The 25,513-nt window shown below is 36.6% G+C and overlaps 1 protein-coding gene and 1 pseudogene across 1 annotated transcript in view; one reads left to right on the top strand and one right to left on the bottom strand.

The window, feature by feature from the left end:
• The window catches only part of LOC114931097 (uncharacterized), a 133,703-nt gene extending 124,607 nt beyond the window's left edge, over nucleotides 1–9,096 (top strand). Inside the window, exons 4-7 of the mRNA XM_085480454.1 lie at nucleotides 3,539–3,665; nucleotides 3,921–4,108; nucleotides 5,597–5,704; nucleotides 8,699–9,096. Coding sequence (XP_085336580.1) covers nucleotides 3,539–3,665; nucleotides 3,921–4,108; nucleotides 5,597–5,704; nucleotides 8,699–8,834 — 559 coding nt within the window. The 3' untranslated portion in view covers nucleotides 8,835–9,096. The remainder of the gene's footprint in view (nucleotides 1–3,538; nucleotides 3,666–3,920; nucleotides 4,109–5,596; nucleotides 5,705–8,698) is intronic.
• A 1,461-nt stretch (nucleotides 9,097–10,557) lies between these two features.
• Nucleotides 10,558–19,165, bottom strand: LOC114931093 (uncharacterized; annotated as a pseudogene).
• Between the last annotated feature and the right edge of the window lie 6,348 nt (nucleotides 19,166–25,513).

Here is a 25,513-nt window from a genome sequence, read left to right as displayed (position 1 = left end):
TCCACTACGCTGCACGTCTCGCATGAGACTGATTCCCATCACCGACCGCAAGAGCTGCGCAATTCTATTTTTCTATTCGCATTTTCTGTTAAAGATTTCATATTGAATTTTTATGCATTGCATAATTAATTAATATATTTTCATGCGTTGCAATAATAATTTATATATATGCATTGCAATTTTTAAGAATTAATTTAGCATAAAAAAATAATGTAACTTTGTTTTGCATGCCTAATTATATTCAATTAGATTAAACGTAATGAGTAAAGAGTATATATAAATATATTATATATATATATATATATATATATATATATATTTAGAGAATAAGAATATATTATATAAGATACTAAATTTACTCTCTTAGCAGTAAATTCTTGCCAATTTTCTGATATTAAATAACTGCATCAAATCTTTTTGCAAGCACTTTCGTGAAACGATAGCTTTATTAAAAATTAAAATCGTTTCATCTTGTTAATCCGCCACTAATGGTACTCTTGAATTCAAGATGATATATCTTTTTCAAATATATCTCGCACAAAAATGTTCCTTGAAAATACAGAAATCTGTGTATCTTAATTTTCTAAAAATATCCCACTTTTCTTAACTTCTCCTATGAATATTAAATAAACGGATAATTAATTATCCCAGAACAAAAATTAATTACATCTCCTCGTTAATATTCCGTGTTTATCTTCGCGGTTATATTATAGATAAACAAAGGGCACAAGGAGGGAAATCGATACCTGAAATATTTAAAGATATATAACATGAATAATATAATAATAACTATGCGTCTATAACTCATTCGTTCTCGCTGGAGCTAAACGTTTACGATAAAAATAAAAATAACAGGGACATTTAAAAAAAAAGAAAAATCAATAAAAAAACATGATGAAAAATGTACATTTAGCGGTAAACGATCCTCGCGGAGTTCTCATCCCTCTTCGTGTCTCTAACGAGAGGAAAGCGGAGAACTAATACATCTACATCAATTAGCTGGCGTCTGCACATAAATTCGCCGCTTTATGTTCGCGATGCTATCCCCCTCGTTAATCGCGTCCCTTAAATACGTGACTCCGCACTCGTTGCGTTTCATTAAGCCGTGCGTTCGTCCCGCGCTGCGGTTTAATTACCCGCGTCGCTTTCTCGCCGCTATTATGCGTTTCATTATCGTCTCGTTCGTTACACCCCCGTGATTTCCGTTCCGTGCATTTCCGTTCCGGGAGATTTTCCGCGAGAACGAGAGGCGCGCCTTTGACGGCGCGAAAACGCGCAAAAAACGAGGAGAGAAAATTAAAAACGAGCGTAATCCGCGAGACTATGCATATGACCGGAGGGCAAAGGAAAGGGAGAATATGGACTCATTTATATTTATATATATATATATATATATATACAGTAGCCTCCATAAGTTTGGAAACATCTTACATTTTACAGTTAAAGAATTGCATGACAGCGATCTGTTATAAATAATAATGTCGTTTAAATATTTTACGTTTATTTTATGATTTATTTATACAAAAAATCTGCACAGATCTGTCAAAAGGATCCTCTTAATTTAAAAGAAAAATTCTCTAAAGAAATATTCTTTAATTAGATATTCGTAACATGCAAGAATATAAACTCAATGGGATGTTTTTTATATCAGTATATTATTTGAAATATTATTAATCGTGATAACAGTCTTATAAATGAATATTTGTTATTTATTGCCTTCAGTTTTTTGCACTCGCATGTGTAGATTTTTCGTATCATCAATAAATCGTCAAATATTTAAGTGACATTCTTATTTATGACAGATCGCTGCCATACGATTGTTTAACTATAAAATGTAAGGTGTTTCCAAACTTATGGAAAGTATTGTATATATTATTGTATATACACGCGCGATTAAGTCGCGACTCTGCATTTTACCTTCGCCCGTTGTCGTCCGCGATAATGCAAAGTCGTTCTCGGATCTCTTTAATCGTGACCACCGCCGCTGCTGCGCGAAGTCCGACGCGTTGTAGGGAAGATCATAATTGCATTTCAGCACATAACCGAGAATCATGGATACCTCGCCCTCCATGGCCCAGCCCGAGCTCGAAGAGCACCTATGCAAATTTAATTAAACGCTTGGCGCCAGAGCTCGCGAGCTATTTCTTCGGCGCGTCGAGATACGTTCGGCCAATATTTACAACAAGGAGGCGATAACACTGATAATCTCCGTGTCGTCCACATCACTGATCCGTATATATATCGCGAAAACGCGTGGAATGATTTTTTTTTTTTTTTTTTTTAGCAAATTTAATTAGAGAACATCGAGATTTATAAACGAATAATTTTCAGACAGCTACGTGAAACGCATTTGAATGCATTCGACATATATGTATGTATACAAGTTTATTCTTTTCGACTACAGTTTTCATATAGTTGTTCTATTTCTCTTTTTTTTAGCGCAAAATGTATAGATACTTGTTTTGTTTCGAGTGCAAAAAAACGTACAAACAATGTAAAGAGAACAGGGATCTCTTATAATAAAATATCCTTATCCCTCTCCATTCTTAAAAGTAATATATTAATTTATTGAAAATTGTATGATATTTTATATCTGATTGCATATTATAAATTGCATAATATTGGAATAAAATATGCGAATATTTTAAATCATCCAATTTTTCAAAATTCAATCTCTCAATGTATAATGTATAAAATAAAATATGTATATATATGACGCAAATAAGAGGAAATATTAAAAGCTTCAATCAGCATATCAAACAACCGAAAATGTAATCTGAGAATAAAATGAAATACATGTATACGATTTATCTTGATTTAATATTTTCAATGTACGTAAGAAAATTCGAATAATTGGATCAAATATTATTTTATTAGTTCACCCACACACACGTCGTTCGCGAAAGAAGTTTATCACTCGTCGATTCGATTCAATTTGAACGCAGAAGTGCCATCAGTATCATGCGATATATATACGGATCCATGAGAGAAACATTCATTTTACTATTTCGTAATTTCAAGAGTTAGTTAAAACAATCGTGAAATTCAATCGTAAAGTTCGCGAGATACGACGAATCAATATCCCGCGTCGCATAAGTGGCGGAATAATTAACACGAAAAGGTTTTCGTGTGTGCTCGTTAAGTTAACATTCGTCACTCATAACTGTACAGAGTGACGTCTGACAGAAACCGATTTGCATGTCTCGACGTCGCGAGGCGCTTCTCGATTACTCACGCAAATTCGACGCAAAGTTCTAAAGTCTGCAGATTGAGAAACTGAGCCACCATGCTTTGCCGGGTAGAAGAAATCCTGTGAGCGTTTCAGAATTCTCGATATTTTCTCTTTTTGCTCTGTTATTTATCGCCGAATATTTATGGAACATATTCTCGAATTAATCTAAATAATATTCGTTTTATTAACGATCGAACGAGAGGAAAGTGAATTTGTAAATAGAATTAAATGTGGAGAGAAAAGAGAGAGAAATATGCGTGTAACAATTATTGTATATTCTATTATTTAATAATTGACAACTTGTAGATTTTTCATGCTTAATTTGACGTCGATGTTCTACGTTGTACTGTCAAAGACAGCGAATTCCGACATCGCAGAAATATTGCATCGGCCGATCAGGAGCTTGTCATTTCCTGCAAACAGTAATATGGGCGTGAGTACAAATAGATATTTAAGGATAACAGAGAAGAAAAGTGCAATATATTAATTAACACAATAATTTACCGCTATAAAGATGTAAAAATATTATTTTTCACTATGTTGCAATCATATTTTCTCTCTTTTAAAATTTCTCTATTTTTTCTTTATCATCTTGCGATTCGTATAACATCCCGTAGAACTTTCACGAATAGAATCCAACGTAGAAATGAAATCGCTCGACGATCACACGATTAAACGTTTTTCGCAGATCTTCGTCGCTATCGCGGTACCGCTCGAAAATCCGCTGAACTCTATTTCTCTATCGTACTTCTTCGAGGCCAACTACGTTTTACCGCCGAACATAACGTACTTTGAGCCCTGGACGGAGCTAAAAAGGAGAAAGCGGACTATCGACAGAGCCACGATCTATCGAGTTCTGGAAAGTAAATTCGAGAGGCAAGTTCGCAAACAGACGGCCATATGTTACGAGTGGCCCCCTTCTTCGTTCTATAATTCCTGTAATCCTTTCGCGATACTTTATGGTATTTACGTTCCTTCTAAATCCTAATACAAACTATTCGCGACAATTTCTTCAATTTTCCCTAGCGCTCGTTCGAATTTATTAACAAGATATTACTGATCTAAACGCGATAATGAAATTTAATTCTAGAATTATTTCCTCTTTATTTCAATGTTTCGAACCACATTAAACCAGTCCTATAAAAAAATATATATCATATTTTTCCATGTTCTCGTGCCGAATTTTTTCCTTATATATTCGCATTATTTTATAAAGGAATTTATATTCTCAAAAAAAAATACTTCTGTTTTCAATATCCAAATTCTGAAACGTACCGTAGAGTTCTCGGGAATCATAATCACTCGTAAATTAGTCGCGTTCGGCTGATTATACATACACTGCACCATAAGATTGGATAAGAAACGCGATAATAAAATTTAATTCTAAAATTATTTCCTCCTTATATCAATTTTTCGAATCACATTAAACCAGTTCTATAAAAAAATATATCAATCAAAATTAAATTGGACGCTAGAGGTGAAAATAAACTTGGCAAAATTGATTTCGACGTAACTAGCAATTTTATTCAATACTTTCACAATGTTTCGACCATTTGGTTGTGGCCCTTATCAAGTGAGAATTCCATCAATTAAAATGAGATTAACGCAACATAAAACCGATCTTGTTTAAAATTAATAGTTAAAAGAGGAACACGTCCCATCGCTATGAAGTTTCGTCAATGACAGTGGCAGTCGTTACAAAATTGCTAGTTACGTCAAAATCAATTTTGCCAAAAAAATATATATCATATTTTTCCATGTTCTCGTGCTGAATTTTTGCTTTATACATTCGCGTTATTTTATAAGGAAAATATTCTCAAAAAAAACCGGACTTCTGCTTTTAATATCCAAATTCTGAGACGTACCGTAGAGTTCTCGGGAATCATAATCAATGGTAAATTAATCGCGTAAACGATTCGGCTGATTACACCTTGCACGATAAGATTGATCACCGGCATCGATTATCGTGCGAATCACGCGCTGATCGCGGAACGTGAGAATTCGACGGAAGACTTTCATCGAGATGTGTGCTGCAGCATCGCGACGACGCCCGGAACAGACGGGAAATCAGTGGAGATTCGAGATAGAGAGGCACAAATGCACTCTTGGCTCCATTTTACGAGCATTCGGGGCGTCTGGGAATTGCGTTACATGCTCGACTCGCGGCGTACATGTTTGCGCGTGTGTATGTGTGTTATTCGCGAGAATATACATAGGCAACGAATTACGTATGCACACATGAGCCCGCTTCAATCCGGTATTTAGAGAATCGTAAAGCGTAAAGTAAACAGGCCACGACGTCTCGTTCTCCACTCGCTCACACACATCTCCGTGCGCTTTCTTGATTTTTCTCTCTGCCTGCAGCTCCGGGAATCCCGGAAGAGAGTGCCTTTTGAGAGCGATCTGCGAAACCTCGGAATATCCGCTTCGGCACAACGGGATGATCGGCGACATAATGCACGTGATTTTCACGTAAGTTTCTGCTTGTTGACAAACAATAAAGGCCGAAATCTTGCATCCTTTTTTCAATTTATACATTTTTTACATTTATACATTTTTTTCTGTTAGCGCACAAAGTGAAATAAGTTATTCAATGCATCGAAGATTGCATCTCTCGAAGGGAAGCTTTGAGAAATTAGAAATATCGTAAACTTTCGGCTCTCTATATCTATACACTTAAAAATTATTAACATTCGTTAATAATAGGAGAATAATTTCGCATTTAATAATGACTCTCGGAACCCTCTTTGTAATGCGGAGAAATGAGCTATGACGTCGAAGCAATTAACGATTTCTGAAATGCAATAAGATTCGCGGATCTCAATTAATAATCCCCTTCCTATTCTTTCTCCGTTACACGCGGCATTGTTCCGGTCGACTGACGAATAAAACGCGCCAAAGAGGATGCAGACGGGAATTTTCTCTCTTCTCGCAAAAAAAAAAAAAAAAAAAAAAAAAAAAAAAAAAGACAAATAGAAAAAAGCGCGCCGCTCGCGGGCTTTTTTTTCCTCGTCGAATACAGCGGCGTTCCAAGGCGCTGCAAATTGGAGCAGATACGCGCGCGCCGTAGAAAAGCAAATTTGGCTTCCTCGCAGCCAACAACCCGCCCACCCTATAGAGACGTGCATCCGTTCCGCTTCGACCCGCTTCTCCCTGTCGTGGGCGAATAAGCTCTCCGAGCAGGAACGTATGAATAAAGGACACGAACCCGCGGGCGAAAGCGACATTGTCGTCGTCCGCCAAGCGAACGAGAAAGTTCATCTCATATCACGTTGATGAATTGCACTTTTCGCGAAATGCGTCAAGAACTTTCCCTTCGTATCTCTCATATTTTATATCCGTAAATGAAGTCCGTTGGAAACGAAAGTAAAAGCTCTTCCGGTATTATTATGCATATACATCGCTCGCAAAGAATGCATATCTAATTATATACCATATAATATTAAAATAAAAAATATATATACAATATTCGATGTCATATCTAATTATATGTATATGCAATATTAAAATAAAAAATAATATATATATATAAAATATTATAAAAAATATATATACAATATTTGATGTCATATCTAATTATATGTATATGCAATATTAAAATAAAAAATAATATATATATATATATATATATATATATATAATATTATAAAAAATATATATACAATATTTGATGTTAATTATAAATATATATAGCGTCGAAATTAATTCCTTGGAGACACTTGAAACGTTTAAGTCTAGAATCGATTAACGAGCTTCTTTCGGAAGAGGCGGCGCACGAAGTATAAAATAACGGGAAAGGAACTGCGGTGTCATCCCTTTAAGATTTTTGTATCTCGACACGAGAGAGATACGCAGTCTCATCCCTCCGGCGCATTGTCGTTTTCATCGTCGGGGCCGCGACAATGCCACGGATTTTCCCTTCCGCGCCGAAACAGGCGGGCAAACAAAGAACGTACAAAGAAGCGAGAGCTCGTTTCGCGTCTTCGTTCTTAACGTTGCACTCGTGCTACACGCTGATGCATTATTACGCCCTGCACGGATGCATCTTCATCTTTTTGACTACCAGAAGAAACCTGAAATTACGAGGAAGTTCTATATCTAGATCTCTCTCTCTCTCTCTCTCTTTCGAGGACCGAGGAAGGTCTCCACCGATCGCTGAGACCTAAGAAACATCAGTGGAAATGGAAACGGAATGAAATATACCGGACAGCGGAATAATTTGTCATATCTAAAATAATTTCGCGCTTTGATATATCACGGTAAGTTCTTTCGCGCGCCATTCTTGCTATATTAAAATTTTTCCGCTGTATCTTCTCTCTAAAAAAAAAAAAAAAAGAAGAAGAAAGAAAAAAGAAATTACTTTATAACACGAGTTACTTCGTTATTCCTGTTCGCCAGTCAAGAAACATTGAATACTCGATTCGCTCCGTAAGTACGAGACAACAAAGTTGCAAAGTTACGGCGCGGCCGTTCTAAATTTTAATAAAACCGGCAATAAAGTTTCGAAAGAGGAACGCCCGACGAACGGCTTCTCCGGACGAAGGTCGGAAAGCAGGACGATACGCCCTTCGGATATTTCAGAATGCGAAGATGCATTCTCGTTCTCGCGAGCCTAAAAAAAAAAATAAAATAAAATTCGGAGGGGAATATTACCGTGAAAGAAAAATATTTTTCATTCGATTCATTTCGAGCACGCAGGATATTCAAGATTTATCGTCTCTCATCGAGAGGGCTCATGCACTCCCCCGAGAGAGAAAGAAGAGAGAGAGAGAGAGAGAGAGAAAGAAACGAGGGTGCGGGATTATAAAAGACGGATCGGGCAAAAGGCCGAAGGAGAAGGGTAGAAAAACGGGGGATGAAATAAAATTCCAATAAACCGATTGTATCGTCGGCGCTTAGTATGACGAAGGACGATGTAAAAAATAAAAACAATTGGTCCGATATGGTTCGAGTCTCTTTTCCTCTTTCTTAAAATAACGATTACCATGCCGAGACAACGACGTCTCGGGAATTGTTTTCGTCGTAAGCGAAAACGCTCGCGGCGTCTCGAACGCAAAAATTCGAAAGAACGAATAGACGAGGCAAATTGCGTTCGTAAAATTACGTAAGGCGCCTATATCTTTTATCCGGCTCATTAACTTTGTGTGTGTATACGCAAAATAATGGCGAACGAAGTTTTCGGCCAATTTCCTAATACGAGCCATATCACGTCAGAAAAAAATATTGCCATCGTAATTCTCGGCGAAATTACACCTATAAGTTTGAACGGAGAAAAAAGAAGACGAAGGGAAAAAAAGAGAAATCTTTAATTCTAATTTTAATTCGTTGCGAGTTATAAAATAATTATTCTTCAGTGGAACATTTTTGTTCCATCTCATCATGAAGAAACCTTTCTCTTTAACATTAGGAAGACCTGGATTTTGATTGCGGTTCAATTATACAAAGGAAAAAAAATCATGTTTTCAGTCCGAGCGCGTCGAGACACGAGGGATTGCCGCGAGATGTTGTCGAGGCCGAGCTGGTCGGTCGCAATGGAAGCTGTTTCAAGTACCAACCGCAATGTCCGCTGGGGCTCTTCGACTTGATTGGAGTCCTCGCGTGACCCCTGAAAAATCGTCGCCAAGTTTACCGTGCGGTTTTCGGGAAACAAACAAGTCTAATTGCGCCGCTATTGAAAAGCTACGTCCACGTGTTGTCGAAGGTAGAAACGTAACGTGTTCCTATACAGTGTCGAATGCTTTGGTAATTCGATCTATTAGATAGAGAAACGTGTGTCGACGGAAAATTCTCTGGCAACAGGATATCGAATATTTTTAGTTGAAGATATATTCATATTTATGTGGAAAATATACATCTTGAATAAAAATGTGCAAGTTATTATTACGTATTCAAATGATAGTATATAGATAATAATATGATCAGAAAATATAATGATCTGAAATTATTGTAATATATTGTTAAATAAATTATTGCCTTAAAATCTCATCGATTTTTTGACACAGTTGTTCCCTTATCGTTGCTTTGAAATTATTGGATTCCTTAAGACGGCGTTTTAAAACAGAAACAGTTAATTTGTTCTCGCGCGATGATATATAGCAAACTAAAAGTCCTTCGGGTATATCCTCACCGTTTATTCGCAGTTTATTATCTACCGGGAGAAAACCTGCTGCGCACACAGTGAAAAAGAGAGCGGAGAACTGGAGAAAACCAGACGAACGCGCTGTATTATCGAATTATCGCGGGGGCGAATATATTTATATACTCGCTCGTAATTGCCGTGTGATCGTAAATCTCAAATGAACGTGGAAGGATATATAAGAGTTATTACCACATTTTTCCGTCCTTTGCTTTCGTATCCCGAGGCCACGTTCAAGTTATTTCAATGCTGACATCCCTAAGGAAGATTATATTGTACAACCGTGATAATATCCCATTTCGTGCACCACTTTTCGTAAGTAATTAAAAATTTATAGATGAAAGATTAAGGCTAATTATTTATTAAGACGATCACATTGTTAATTTTTTTTCCTGCTCAATTATTTTCACGGAGTAGTCCTCGTTTGAAAACTATGAAATCTACAATGTTAACCAAATTTGTATTACAAATTTTGTATTCTTTTTTTCCTAAAATCCATCATTTCCTAAACATAGAATATTAGCGAGCCATTAAAATTGCAAATTATAACGAATTATTCATGCGCCGAAATTTCGCGACGCAATTTTCATTTTGGAATGCCTCGGAAAATTTTCCACTTTCTGCATTATCTCTCGGGGAGTTCATAAGAGAAAACCGCGCGTATCGTATCCAAGAGAGAGAAGTCTATCGGCAATAATTCAAGCGATAACTCGCCGAATAAAATTTCATAAAGAGATTCGTCGGAACTTTCAAGTTTATACCCAAAGTTCCCGAAATTGTAGTAAATTTTACAACCGCTACAGATAGAGAAGTCTCGAGTATTCTGACAGCTACCTGGAAAGTAAAGCATTTTACAGCATCGAGTTCACGAAAGACTTTATCCGTTTTACATTAGAGATTTAAAAGCCATGGCCCCCGAGCTCGCGATCGTTTACCGATTTAACGACAATCTGCCTGGTCGGTTTAATCCTTTTACGCTTATAACCTCATGTAATTTTAAATGATGGTACTAGTCTAATTTATTACGCAATTTTCCCTTTTATAGATTGATGTGGAACTCGTAGACATATAATAATATTGGCAATAAACACAGAATTTAATTATCAAAGATATCACACTGCAGTCAGAGATACATATATATTTTTTGATGACATTTACATATATATATTTTTTTACTTAAATTGTACTCAAGCATTTTATTTACGATTTTACGATATAATGATACCGACAAAATACACTTGTATATTTTGCTGATTCAGTAAAGAAACGCCTTTATAATGCCCGCACAGTCATACGCCGAGCGACAGCGGAAAAATATTCAAGTCGCGGTAAAATAGAATTGCTCTTCCACGTGGATACACCCTCAGGAAATTCGCGTGCAACGCACTTCTCCCAGGGAGAAAAACTTCACGCTTCCCGAAAAGTTACAAAGTCGTAAATGTTGAGCTCGCAGGAGGAGTACATTCCCAGACATTCCTCCGTCTCTTTAACATTCTCCGCGTCGATGTACTCCTGACGAAGATCTTCCTCGGGCATAGACGAACTCGGTCTACGGAGAGAAAATTTTAAGTTCCAGCATCTCGCGACGCGAGCGAGTCAATAAAAAAAAATTGCTCAATTCCGGTTCGAGATAATTAACGCTTTAAGTGAAAAAAGGATCATTCAAAATTAATCGCTCTGGGTTTTCGATAAATATTACGGATATATATTTCTCTCTTTTCCCTATAATTCCATTTTACGTCGAGATTCTTTTATATATCAATATATTGCAATATTATTTGTTGTAAAAATGTCGATAAAAATTCAGTATTACTTTTTATTTGTGCAGAAAATATTACATTCACCGAGTTAGCTAGAGAAAATGCGCGATACTATTTAATTTTTCACTGATCTCACGAATGTTATCGTTTATACGGGATATTTTTAGAAATATTTATGATCGATATTATCAAATCGAATATTTGTTATTCGTTATTTTATTTTCTATATTGAACTTTATATTGACCTTTGACTTCAATTACATGTATAAGAAAGCTAAGAGAGAACCAAGAGGAAGAGTTATCGAATGAAAAATTGCAAATATTTTCATATTGTTATCTTAAAAATTTTATCAACAAAATGTACTTTGAATCAAAGAACATGTGATCATAAATGTCATACAAATAAAAATGAAATTCTTTACGAAAGCTAAAAGTAAAAGAAATTCAAAGCAGAAATATATTCTACAGTTTTCATGTAAAAATATATAAATAAAACGAAACTATACATATATATGATACATACAAACTCTGCCGCATGCTAAAGCCAAAGAAGGATTTATCTCAGCATTCCGTTATTTCTCAATATTAAAAAAACTTTATCAATTATAATATTAAATTTTCGTGCAGTTTCCAAGATATTTAATTTACTTATCATTTCAAAGCATTCCTCTCGAGTGAAGAAGTAACTTTTTTTGCGCTCTGTATTTCCCCCAGGAAGATCGATTCGAAGAAAGAAAAATGAGATACTGCTTTTTTCGTGTAGAAAAGCAGAGATGTATACTAAAAAATCTTGAATCAGGGTGCCCAGTAGACTTAATGAAAAAAATTCCTTGACTTTTTCAGATTTTCCAAGACGAGAAATTAATTTTTTCCCTGACTTTTTAGTATTATTTTTTCCAAATATATAATTTGCATATATCTGTATGCTAAATCAATTAAATGTTAAATCATGAAATTCTTGAGATACTTTTGTCAACGATGAAAAGATTCGGAAGTTAAAAAAAAAACAACAATTTAAATCAATTATACAATCTACATTATGTACAATAATTACACCTTTTTTATTTATATTATATCAAATTTTTTAGTTTAATCTCTATTAAACACATTGAAATAAAATAACATGACGATGAAAATATAAATTAATGAACACGCTGTAGATGAATCGATTTTTAACAACACAGTCAAGTTTATAGTTATTTAATAAAAAATTTCAATTTACTTATCATCTCAAAGCATTCCTCTCGAGTGAAGAAGTATCTTTTTTTGCGCTCTGTATTTCCCCCGGGAGGATTGATTCGAAGAAAGAAAAATAAGAAACCGTTTTTTCGCTTAGAAGAGCAGAGATATATGCTAAAAAATCTTGATGAATGACTCACGCGAATACAATACGCAACGGATCGCCAAGGAGTCCGTTATGGATATGAATGTCGTTTCGTGTGACATATGGATCTTATTGTTAGAAGGCACTGATGTTCTGGACATCTCATTTTGCGAAGCAATAGAGCAAATGTTCCATCATCCGTGCATACGTCATTCCCATACGATGAATGATGTTTGACGAGACAAATGAAGGGGTTATCTAAAACGGTGTCGCAGACAGGAAGACTATAGAGTATTCCGGAAGTTGGCTCATTTAAAATAGCTTTGACAGCTAATTGAAAAACTTACAGTGTGTTGGCTATATAGATGAAGATAATAAATGTAGCGTCAGATAAAATATGTCTGATACAAAAACAGTCGGTGCAAGAAACTCGATAATAAATTATCAAGTAATTGATCAATCTTGAACGATCGACACGCAATTAACTTAGCATCTGGTTTAATAAATATTGTTAATATATTAGCCTCTCAAAATACAAACTCATTACCTCTATGTTTCATAAACTGTTTCATGTTATTATTTATGCTAATAGAATACACTCAGTAATTTTAAGAAATGTATAAAGAGAAAAATTGATCAGAGATTTGACTTCTGAGAGGATATACTATTTTATAACTGTATTAACATTTGTATTTGACACTTACATTTGTTGGGTAAAAATTTCCACATCGTGCATGCTATTAATAATAATATTCGTATTTTTTGCAAGTTTTTCATAAAGAGCTGAATTTTTTTTATAAACTGTCAAATTTTTGAGAAAATTACGTTAAAAGTTTAGACTTAAAAAAATTCAAATAGTCTGCGACGTATACACAAATATAAAGTTAAAAGTAATTGTACAAGAAAAAAACTGGAACTGTACATTCAAAAAAAAGAGAATCGTTATCACAAGTTGTACAAGATAAATGTGCAAATGCAAATCCAGCTTTACGTATAAGAAATATCGCAGTAGCACGAGCTTTACTATTCATATTGTGACACGAGAAAACGTCTGTCTTCTATAAGTGTATTGTCTCCGTTTATCCGGCAGATAGAGACGCATGTTACTCGTTTCCGACACTTGACACTTTTTGGCTCACCCCAAAAGAAATGGGGAAAGTGACGGATGAGGGAGAAATTGGATTGAGTTTACGGAAAGAACGTGTCTCGGTCCTTAAGTGTCGCCGACAATGGACTTCAGAAAGAAGTCACGTCTCTTTGAGCCGGATGCGGGTCTTAATATGACAATACGTTGTCAGAGAAGTGAAGGGTTGACAAAAAAGATTTGGATAGTAAAAAGAATATTATGTATACCATAATCGGGAGAAAACTTTTGTCGATAAAAATCATCAATTATTTATATTTAAAATAAAAATTCTCTCTTTGTATCTTTAAAATGAAAATTGTAAATGTAGAGAAGGAGCAGACGCGAATTCTAAACTTTCCGAGCTTGAATTGAAGAAAACCAAAAGAATTCGTAATTCGACGGCAATAATTGTCACCGATTCGTTATTCATCTCTCATTCAGGGCACCAGAAACTAACAGCGATTCGACGTTAAGCGACTGCGAAAGCCCGTAACGTTCATCAGCATACGACTCGACATGCGCCACCCAGCCAAAGCGTAGACGCCAATATGCAAATCTCTCGTACTTGTCGGATTCGATTTAAATGTCACGCGTCTCACTCCGACGGAATTACGCCTACAATCCAGTGCACTAATGACATCCCCTTTTCCTTTTATGCATTCGCAAAAATAACATTCGTTCGCCGATCCCTCCGTCCTTAGGGAGGATAAAACGGATGAATCGTGCAATTGAACCTATCCAAATAAAAAAGTGTCTGTATCTATCCTTTATCAGTATTACGAAGATATTTGTTCGCGAAACTCGCAGAACAACATTTCTGCGTCCGTGTGTACATATCGAGGCACACACGTACAGTTATTGGAGGAATCCCGGCAGGAGATTGAGCGACAGCTGGAACGGAATTACGAAGGAGGGAAGAGTGTAGCTAATCAATCTTCGAAGCGGATAAGATGAATCGTTCGGGAAAGCAGTTGTTAGATATCGCCCGAGCAAACGCGACAATTAAATTATCGGTGATTCGGGACTGTCATTCATCTTTCCGAGATGACAATAGTGATAAATTTAAAAAAATAGGAAGAAATCACTGGAAGATATTTAATGATTGATTTATTTACGTTTAAAAGGACAGAAATTTCTTCATCTTCTGACAACGTGATACTGTGATACATTCGTGCGAATAAAATCGAACAGGACGCGCTAATTATCTCATCAAAAAATCCCATTTCGAATAATTTCAATGGATATAATAGCTCGTGTTGATAAGCTTCCTGACACGTGTACCATGCGGAAATTTGCATATCGAACTGGGGAAATTCCTATTGCATAACTTTGCGTACGCGAAAGTTCACGAAAGGTGAACCGGGACCGCTATCAGGAGAATCGGGGATCTCCCGAAGTCTCCGAGCAAATCTCGACGAGGCCGTTTTGTCTCGTCCCGGTGCTCGCGGAATATTATATTTGCGATGCTTAAATGGCAAATTCGCACGAAGGTGCATGTCGAATTTTCCCGAATATTCACCAAAATCTTTCTCTTTTTCAAACTATTTTAGAGAAAAAATTAAGTAAAAAAAAGATGAATCTAAATTAAAGGAATAAATATTTCTCGACCAATACTGGCAATTATTTATTTAATCAATCTCGCAACGCTTCGATCATAATTTTGGTCCTTTTCAAGTGTACTGTTAAAATATTAAAAAGGAGAGAAAGAGATTTATTAAATAAATAATCGCCAGTATTGATCGAGAAATATTTATTCCTTTAATTTTTTGACTGGCGATAATAAAAAATTCTAATCAGTAATAAATATATATCTTTTAATTTTTCGAAAACACTTATTAACGCGAGTTCTATTTTGAAATGAAATTACCTTGTGCACGAGTTACTACTTACGATTCAAATTTAGACTCCAGCATCGATCAATGATCCTTCGTCGTTGTCGATTAGCGTTTCTCTTGACCCTGTCCTCTCCACTTGTCTGTTCGATTTCCGTCACGTTCGTCGGCAATTCGTATCTGCCTCGAGAAACACAGCCATCGACATCGGATGGATCGACGCTGGATCGTCCGGAGGAATTGCGAGAGCGAATAAAAACAGCTGAAAAGAAAAAAATTTGGGGGAATCTTTAATATCGTTCGGAGAAGACGACTCTTAATAATTCTAGAGAAATTGTCAAAGTATTTGAATATTCTCTCCCTGCTTCTCGGATCGCAGAAATCGTTTTTCAATGTCGCGCATCTCTGCGAAATCTACGTACTGCGATATTATTCTACTCCGAGCATTATGTCACCGGAAGAGCCGAGTGATGGGTCTCGAGGGGGGGAAGGAAAAAAGGGGGAAGGGGAAATGCGTAATGACGGAGTCGCGTCCCGCGTGATTAATCTTCCGGGAGAACAAAAGTTCGGCCTGCGAACTTTTCCTTGTTATAAATATGGATACCGGGAGTAAAACTCTGTTCGCGCGCGCGTTGATAACGACGAGTTTCTTTCATCTCGAAAAGCAGAGGGCGCGTTAGCTAACGAACCTGAAACTAAATCGAAGTCGCGTGAGTGAGGAAATGTAGAAAATGTCTACGGGCGTTAAGAGACTTTGCCGTAGCGCGACATGGAAAATGTACTTGTTAGATCTGCGATACAGTGAGCATTCGCTCAGAGCTCGTGTAACGAAGAGTAAGTGTGTGTTAATGTAAAATGAACGCGAAACGTAGAATAATCTTCCGCCGAATTTTAGTAAAACGACTATACCGAGAACCTCAAACGGATTCATTATGCTTGAAGAAACAGTTAAAGCTTCAATTATGACTTTCGTAAACGTGTAACAATCGTGTCCATGTTATACCTGTATGTACATATACATATAATAAATTCATCTATTATTTTAATAAATTATATATGTATATGTGTATATAATCTATTACAATTACATAATATATATTATTGATATTAAAAGTCTTAACGGATTATTATTATTATAAATTATTATCATTACGTTAAAATTTGATCATTATTATTATGAATTTTATAATCTCTTGCACAATTTATTAACATAATACGATGCTATAAGTACTGAATCCGCAGACAATACATCTGCGAAATTCAAGCTAATGCACGCATATACCGCAATGTAGTTTCAATTACGAGATTTTTCAATTGCGGTAATTAATATGAACAGAGAAGGGACGGGTGTATAATTTAAATGGATTCGTTCACTTCGCCGATATCGTCCGCGACGCCATATTTCGCGAGAAGCTTTTTCACGAGAAAGTGCATCAGAGATAGTCTCCTACATAATTCATTAATCCGCCGAACGTCCCGTATTTCGCTAATTGAATTGTATTTATCGACTGACGTACGAAATTCCAAAAATGAAATTACCTCTGAATCGCAAGCAAACTGGGAATATTATATTCTTTGTACAATGGAATTTTTCTTAATAATGAATCTTTTCTACTCGAAAACTTTATGCGTAAGTCATATTATTTGTCATCTCTTCTTCGAAGAAAAACCGCGAATGATACATACTTATAAAATGTATCGTCGCGCAACACACACTATCGATATCGTTTTTACACGACAAACCGTATGACATATTACTTCACTACATCGGGGGGTACAGCATCTTAATCGAAAATTTTCTAACCCCCATCCTGCTGTCTTCCGGAAAGGACAGGGCTTCTCACGTGACGCTGCATCGCATCCGTCATCCGCATTTCCATCGCGCTCGCGACAGCACAAAGAATCGCGGAAATTCTGCGCAAGAATAAGAGAGGACAAATGATTTTTTGCAAAACCAAGTAGCAAAAAAAAGGAGCTCCGGCCGCAAAAAAGAGGAGAACCGAATAATCGTGAAAGATAGCGCGACCTCCTTTCAGATTCTTTGAAGTCTTTGTCTTAAAACTTTTCGCGATGATCGAGCACATGTCGTATGTCAAAAAAAAAAAAAATAAAATAAATAAAACTTTTTGATAGCAAGTTTTTCGCTAAAGTCGCGACCTTAATTTGACAGATTCTGATTGATGAATCGTTGGTGTGTCGCCTTCGCCTTGGCAAGACTATCAAGGAAAAGTCATCATTTTCAATTCTCGACATCTAAATCTTTCGACTTAGCATCCCTCTCTCGCGGGATACATATACTATATATCACTAAACTCGAGAAATACATAGCACTAAAAATATATAGCAATCGCCCTTTTATATCGCGGACGAATGAGGCGAAAACAATAAGGGAGAGAACGTTGGAGGAAAGAATCATCGGTATACAATAACGCGGTATTTTTTTTCAATCTCCTCCATTTCCTCCGTTTCTTTCGTCCGACAAATACGAGACGAGCCACAGATATAGATTTGGTATACGAGGAGGTCGCCGCCCCGTCGATGAAAGAGACGACGGGGTGAGATCGAGACGAGGAAACGTTCGAGGATGCGCGCCCTCGGCTTGATTGTGGGCTCCCAATCCCGGTACGAATCCCGGAGAGAGAGAAATTGCATTTCCTACTCGCGCGTATAAACGGCGAGCCTCGCGTCATTTCGTTTAAACAAACCGCGACCGTACCGAGTCCTGTCCTCTATCAACCACGCGGACCCTTTTGCGCGTAGGGCTTCCGTTTTGCAGTAGCTTAGTCCGTTTTCTATGGGGATGTGTGTATGTTTTCGTATGTGTGTGGCGCTTTGATTACGCTCCGGCAAATAATCCTGGGGCCACGCCATTTTCGAGACCGCACTCGAAAGCTACAATTTTGAAACGAGAAAGCGAGCGAATCGCGCCGAAACGAGGCCCGAACTTCAAGTCTTTAATCCTTTTCGGTGGAATTTGTCTTTCACGATACTCCCTCTTCTCATCTTAGTTCTTTGAGCTTAATTAATACGCTCGGGAAATAATGAGATAAAGGAAGACGGTTTCTCTTTCTCTCTCACGCGAATTAAGAAGACGTATTCATTATTTCCGCGAACGTAAAAGTAGCGAAAACTCGTGAGACAATGTGAATAATGCAATAGATCCTGACAAATTATTAGTCTACTTAAAAAAATATCGTATACAAATCACTTCTTAAAAATTGCTTCAACATACATATGTACTTTAAAATAAGATACAAATTATTTTAAAATTAAATTATATATAAATTAATTGATAGATTAATTACACAATTGTGATTAATTAAATATACCTATATGTGATTAAATAAATATAATTTTTAAGAAATGTTCAGAAATACAATATAAATGAAAAAATAGAATATACTATTCAAATATAATATATTCTTCGGCTAAGACTTAAAATTTAACACGAATAAATCAAAATTATTTTATAATACATTGTATGAAAATGAAATCTTTTTCTAAAAATAATTAAATGTGCACAATTTAAGCTTCTTTGCCGTAATAATTTTTCAATCATACTATATAATTTTTACATATACGTTATTGATTCGAAAATAAATTTAATGCTTAATGGAGTTTAATGTCTAATAAAGTCAATGTGTAATAGACTTGATATAATGGAGACTTTAATAGACTTTTATACAAATTATTCCGTACCAATAAATTTATTCTTACATAATTCCATCGGCGATCGAAATCGTCGAAGCGATCATTATTAAAAATAAAAACGTTGATTTTAATTCAATGGAAAAAATTCCAGGTTAAAATAATATTTTCCACAGCAATTACAGAATCAGTGAGTATAAAATAAAAGACTTCAGATTCACGTTGTCGGAATATTCTCAATCTCCCACAAAATACATTTAATTTTATGAATTTAATAAAGTTTGAAAAGTTTTATCAAAAAATGTTCTCTCTCAAAAAATTTTTCTTTAGAACCTTTCTTTAATTTTGGCTTTTTTAAATCTGTTTTGTCTTCTTTCTTAAATTTTATTAACATATCTTGTATTATTCTGAAAGACAGCATTTATTTTATGCAATTACTAATTTCCCGTCACTGCAATTGCATTTGTAAAAATTGATTAGTTCTCATAAAATTATATAACTTTACGCACACATTATATGTTGCATTAATTCTAATATAATTAAATCGTAAATTAAAAAAATAAAATATACCCGTACAAAGATCGTCTGATGCTTTCTAAAATCTTAAATGAAAGGAAACAAAGTTTAATTAAGACATGGGATAATTAAACACGTATAGCTAAGATATAGAGAGCAGCCACCGCCTTTAATTAGCGAAAAATTTCGTCGAAAGTTTTTTTTTTCCTAGCCCTTAAAGAAGGTTTTAAAAGAACGGAGCGAATAATCACGTCACTCAATATAAATGCGCTATTTAATGCATCTTCGAACAGCAATATAAAGGGTTCTAAAAGTTTCCCTTTTTTGCGCGTATGTTTTCTTATAAGAAGCAAGAACGGTCTTCGTTGAAAGTCTTTTTAAAATCGAACTTTATATAACGATTGCAATAGCTTGGCCGAGCATCAAAGAAACGTGAATCGTGAATCTCTCAATAAGCATGATTGCACTGAAGGAAAGAAAAATGGATGTGTAAACTCTCAGAAAAACATTTCAATATTTATATCTAAAGTATAGAGGATATAAAATAAATGTAATTAACTTACAAACGACATATACCTAGTTATAAATGATATATCTAATTCTGAAAAGATCATCTCAAAATCTCGCGAAATACCGACAAAAAATCGATATATTTAAATCTATTTTTTCCAAGTTCATATTTAAACGTAAAAAGTGTATTTTACACTAAAAAATATTACAAATTCCGCAATTCATATGATATTTTAAACTTGTGTTTCGAATTAATTCAAACAAGTTCTGAGTAAAAAAATCCAGATTTACCTATCAAAAACCTTTATTTGCAATTTTATCGCGCTATTTCCAGGAAGTCGCTCGAGCTCAGAGCCGACAATGCGAGAATACTAAAGTCACCTAAAAATTAATGTCATAGCGTCATTAGTCTAACTGCTAAAAAAAGAGCGGTCCCGCGACAAGGACAAGACCTCGCTGGGCTCCATTGTCCGAATCCCAATTCCCTGAGATCGATTCATCGGTTAGAGAATAAAATCGTGTCCTTTGGATTCGCCCATACGTATACCCGGTTAAGGGCTGACAAAGCCAATTCGACGAAGCGCGCATCTGGGATTGGAGAACGTGCTAAAGAGGACCAGAACGAAGAGACGATGAGAAGAATGCGAGTATTTATACGAGAAATATGAACCGGCACCGGAAGCGGAAAGCGAATTCTAAAGAGGATTCGTTGGGTCGGATTACTCGAGACCAAGTCGAGGGATCGTTCCTCGAGGATATTTCTCTCTCTCTCTCTCTCTTTCCTAGCCGCGTACAATCATCGAGAACTTGAAGAAAAACCGTACGGCACGTAGGGGGATGCTGAAGACGCGGAAAAAGACGGGAAGAATCGAAGACTAGACTCTGACTTGACTTTTTCAGAAGATTCGTGAGAAAAGAGAAGGGCGTTCCCGGACGATGTAAGCTCGGACAGGCAATATTGCGCGCCTTAGCGGATCCACAACCGTCTTGAACATTCAATGTACTGCTTTGCAGAGCGAATAAAAATCGCAACAAGGAAATCTTAAAAAAATAATAATAATAAAAAGAAAGAAAAGAGGGTGCGCGTTCTGTTAATCTATAACGCGTTAAAACTCTCCAGATAATTAATTACTTCTCCCGTGTGAGAACGCGTTTATATTAATTCGCCTGAAATTAATTACGAAATTTTAGAGTGCCACTTGTTACGTAAGTTAGTTTTATGTGAATAATGTCCCAGGGTGTCAAACTGATTGACCTAAGGGAAAGAAAATGGGCAGTTTCGAAGGAAAAGTTTGCGGTCATTCCCGGAGTTGTTGGCGAGTTTCGAATTGAAATTAAAGTTTCACGGCCCCTTTTGATCAAAGTGGCGGCCTTTCGATTAATAATGCTGACCCGGCATTGTCGCAACTTTCGCTCAACGCTATCGGAAATGAATAGTTATCGATTTTTTTTTTCCTTCCGCGAAAGTAATAAATGTCGCGCCGAATCCAGAAACTAATTCCACACATTCCAATCCGGGATGGAAGAGAGGAATATCCCTTCCCGGCATTAATTAACGCGATGTTATCGATTCCGCGTGTCAATTTAGAGGATATCCAGATTTTTCACGCTCCGTCCGATATTCTGATATGTCTTATATAGAATACCTTGTGTCACGCCAACGTTAAGTGGCAACTGCTCGGTTAATTTCCAATCAAATTTGTCTCGCTAAAAGTGTCAGACATTCGTCACATGCGATATACAATATAATTTCACACATGAAACTTTGAAAGAGGAAAAACACAAATGCATATTTTTTATTTGATGAAATAAATATATTGTAATTGTAGAAAATAAATATTGATACCAAATGCTTTTGTAAATAATAAGTGGAAAATAACCGCAATTTATTATTATTTTTTTTTTGTAGATATGCCATCTTTATGGGACCTTTCGAGCGGAAATTGGAAGTAGATTCTGAAATACGTAACCGCGCGACGGGGTCGAAATGACATTGCTCGGCGAACGAGAAACTCGAGGAGCCGTTTCTTCCTTCCACAGGTGCAAGAGCAATCTGCGGTCGAAGGTAGATGATGCTGCGAAATAATCGAAAAGCGCGTCATCGTGTATTTGAAAATATATGAAAGAAGATTTGAAATGGAAAATTGAAAATTTACGACAACAAAAATAGTAGGTACGCGACGAACTTTCGACATATATTTTTTTTTAAATAAAAAACATGTATTATTGTGTAACTCAAAATTATCGCACGCACATATACACATCGTTATCTTCACTTTCGTCAAAAATTTCATTCATGTCCAAATTGAAGTTTACGCAACGGATAAAGCTAACATCGTGGACAAGTATATCAATTAAGTTGATGGCTGATAAAATCAAGTCTGTTTTCATTACCGTTACGTTAACCGTTACCGCGTCTGTGCAATTTCATTATGAGACTCTCTCTCTCGCAGAGGTTCCGATAAGAGGGCGAGCGACACTTTTCCTTGGAAAATTTCAAGACGAATCTTCATCGCTGGTAATCTCGTCGTTTAACCCGATTAACCCTCCGATCGTCTATCTTGACCGGTCGAGACACAGACGACGGGATCCCCTGGTGACACCCTAGACATCACGAAAAATCGTCCGTCACGATCGATCGTTTCGGTTATCAGGCCTTTAGATTCCGAATTGCAGAGATCGCGAATAACAATGGTCGACGCGCCGGAATTTTCAAGAATAGTCGCGACGGAAATGTCGAAGCGTTCTGGTCTATAAAAAAGAAACGAAAACGAAAAATCGCCCCTGTAATGGATAATGGAACCGGGGATCGGAAGAATCCCGTAGTATTCTATATCGAGAATAAATTAATTTTCTACGTCGCTGAGAAGCAAAGTGAAATCGGTAAAAGGCTGGACTCGAATTTTTTTTCTTCGCTGCTCTCGTAAATGGAATCAGTGTATTAACACTGATAATATGAGCAGTGGTTTCAGGTAAAAGCACTGTAAACAGTGAAAGCTCACCGAGAAGAATCAGTGAAACGGAAGAACAAAGGTTGAGTGTTTCCACTGAAAATCGCTTGTCATTTTAATCAGTGACATTTTCACTGATTCAATTCAAGAGAGTATACAAGCAACAACATTTACCGATTTTTTTTTCTTTTTTTACGCTTTCCAAGAGAGTATCGCAAAGACCTATCTGTATCTGCATCAAAGTTGCATTCAATGCGTCGCCATGCGTCAATGTTCGTACCCGTGTAGTTTCCGCAAATAGAATGGTTCACCCCGATAGCAACTCGGGATTCCGAGTGTCCGGAAGCTATAAACAAAAATCAACGCGCAAGATGTACAACTACGGGCAAACAAAATGCAAAAATAAAACGAGACAAGAATTCTTTCAACGCGATATATATATATATATATATATGGATATCATTCCAACATTCATTTCTTCAGAGATGTTCCGTACACGTAGCGTGTTTTTCCGCCTTAAAGAAAATTCGGAGAGATGAGAGAAATGGAAGCGAAAGAACTCGCTTTTCAACACGTATGAGCGGAAGGACGAGATAAAAATGTGATCAAAGGAATTAAAATATGAATTCTAAAGCTGGAGGAAAAAATCCCGAGCTTTTGAATGCCTAATAAGAGCGGTGGTGACGTTTGAAACGCGAGCGTTCTACTTTTCCGGCGAGGCCGGAAACGAATGCCGACGAATCCCGATTTCCTTCCCGACTTTTTCGAGACGCGGCAATTTCCTCGGATAATAATCTCATCCACCTGGCCCACCTTCGGAAATTATTCGATCTCGTCGGTTGCTTGCTGCCTGGTGGAATAAATGCTTACCGTATACTTCTGCAACCCTCCATCTCTCTCTCTCTCTCTCTCTCTTGCCTCTTATACTCCCCTGTGATTCGAAACATTTCGCCTATCGAAAACTGAAGGGGCGCGGCACCGTGGCTCGTGGAATGCCCTCGTACGTGGCTGGCAAGGTAGATGGTCGACGTTAACTCGCGGTGCACGGAATCGGGTTAATCGATTTCCGGGTAACATGCACGTACGAGACACACGTGCACCACGTAAGCGTCCCCTATAGGCGTGACAGGACAGGAGGGAGGAAGGATGAGGAGGTGCGTTTCAACATATCGGAACCGGCTCGAACAATATCGTGTACCGCAACAAAAACGACAGTCGCGAACAGTGGGCCAATTTGTCGAAGGTAAAACTGATATCAAAAGTCTATGTACATATACCATTTTTGTTTTCTTTTCCCATACACACATATCTCTCTCTCTCTCTCTTATAATTAGAATATTTGTGCATCTAAATTTTTCATAGCGATATTACTTTCTATCTTCTAGGATTTTTTTACGAAAAGAGTGGTCCATCTGTATCTTGAAATTAAATTACATACTATTTTTATATACAATTTCAGAAAAAGGTAAAATCATCATCATTAAATCCATGTCTTTTTAAATGCATGGTTTAAATGGATTATACATAATATAGCATAGATGGAACCTGCAGAAAGAAAAGAAATCCGTACCAAGAAGTGGATTTGAAGCAATACTCGAGATAAACAAAAATGTTGAATATAAACCATAAACAATGCAATATTCATAATATGTTACATATAAAAGATGACAATTGAATCGCAATTATCACTTATGTAACTTCCTTCATCCGTTTGGCAACAACTACCCCCCTTCACGGCCACATTAATTCTCGTCAAGTCGTAAGTCGCCAGTCTCGGCTGCCGCAAGTAAGCTCATAATCGTTCCCGCTCAAAGCGAGCGCCGAACTTGGGTCAAAGTGGAAGATGAACTCGTCTCTGACGTCTCGCCCGGGGCGATTCGAGGCCCGGGGGTTAGACAGAGGTCGGGCAAGAACATGGAAAGCGAGAGATCCCGGACAGTATTTAATGCGGTTGCGCCCATTGCGGCCGTAGCCCGCTCTGAGTGGGGAATGAGGACCGCGACTTTATGCGATGTAATTCTGATGCAAATCTGTCTGTTGAACTTTTCGTCGGTTACGTCGCATCGCGTCGTGCTCCAGGGTACTTCGGGATTCTGGTACTCTGTACATACTCGGCGTCCCGAACATCGTGTACTCTCTCTCTCGTCTGCCTTCGAAAGGAGTAAATCGGGCAAATCTTTCATTAAAGTATGAATAAACTTAGCATGCTCTGACATAACAACCCCTAAATGTAAGATACATATCATGGGAAATACAGTACAATAATCGTGTAAAGAAAAAAATATTATATCAATGTAATGATGGATTTATAATATCACCAAAAAACCAGATGACGTACAAGTAAAGTTTAACATGCTGTATTTAATTGGCTTGCAAAGAAGAGACGTATAATTCAGATTTAAACAACGATCTAAGTGAAAGAGTAAAGGATTTGCTGATTTCAATTATTAATAGCATTTATCAAAAATCTATAAAGTG

Source organism: Nylanderia fulva, unplaced genomic scaffold (assembly GCF_048542155.1).
Source record: "Nylanderia fulva isolate GAGA-0341 unplaced genomic scaffold, ASM4854215v1 Scaffold1, whole genome shotgun sequence".
Lineage (NCBI taxonomy): Eukaryota > Metazoa > Arthropoda > Insecta > Hymenoptera > Formicidae > Nylanderia > Nylanderia fulva.
The sequence above is the reverse complement of the archived record's forward strand: the minus strand, read 5'-3'. Positions and strand labels throughout refer to the sequence as shown.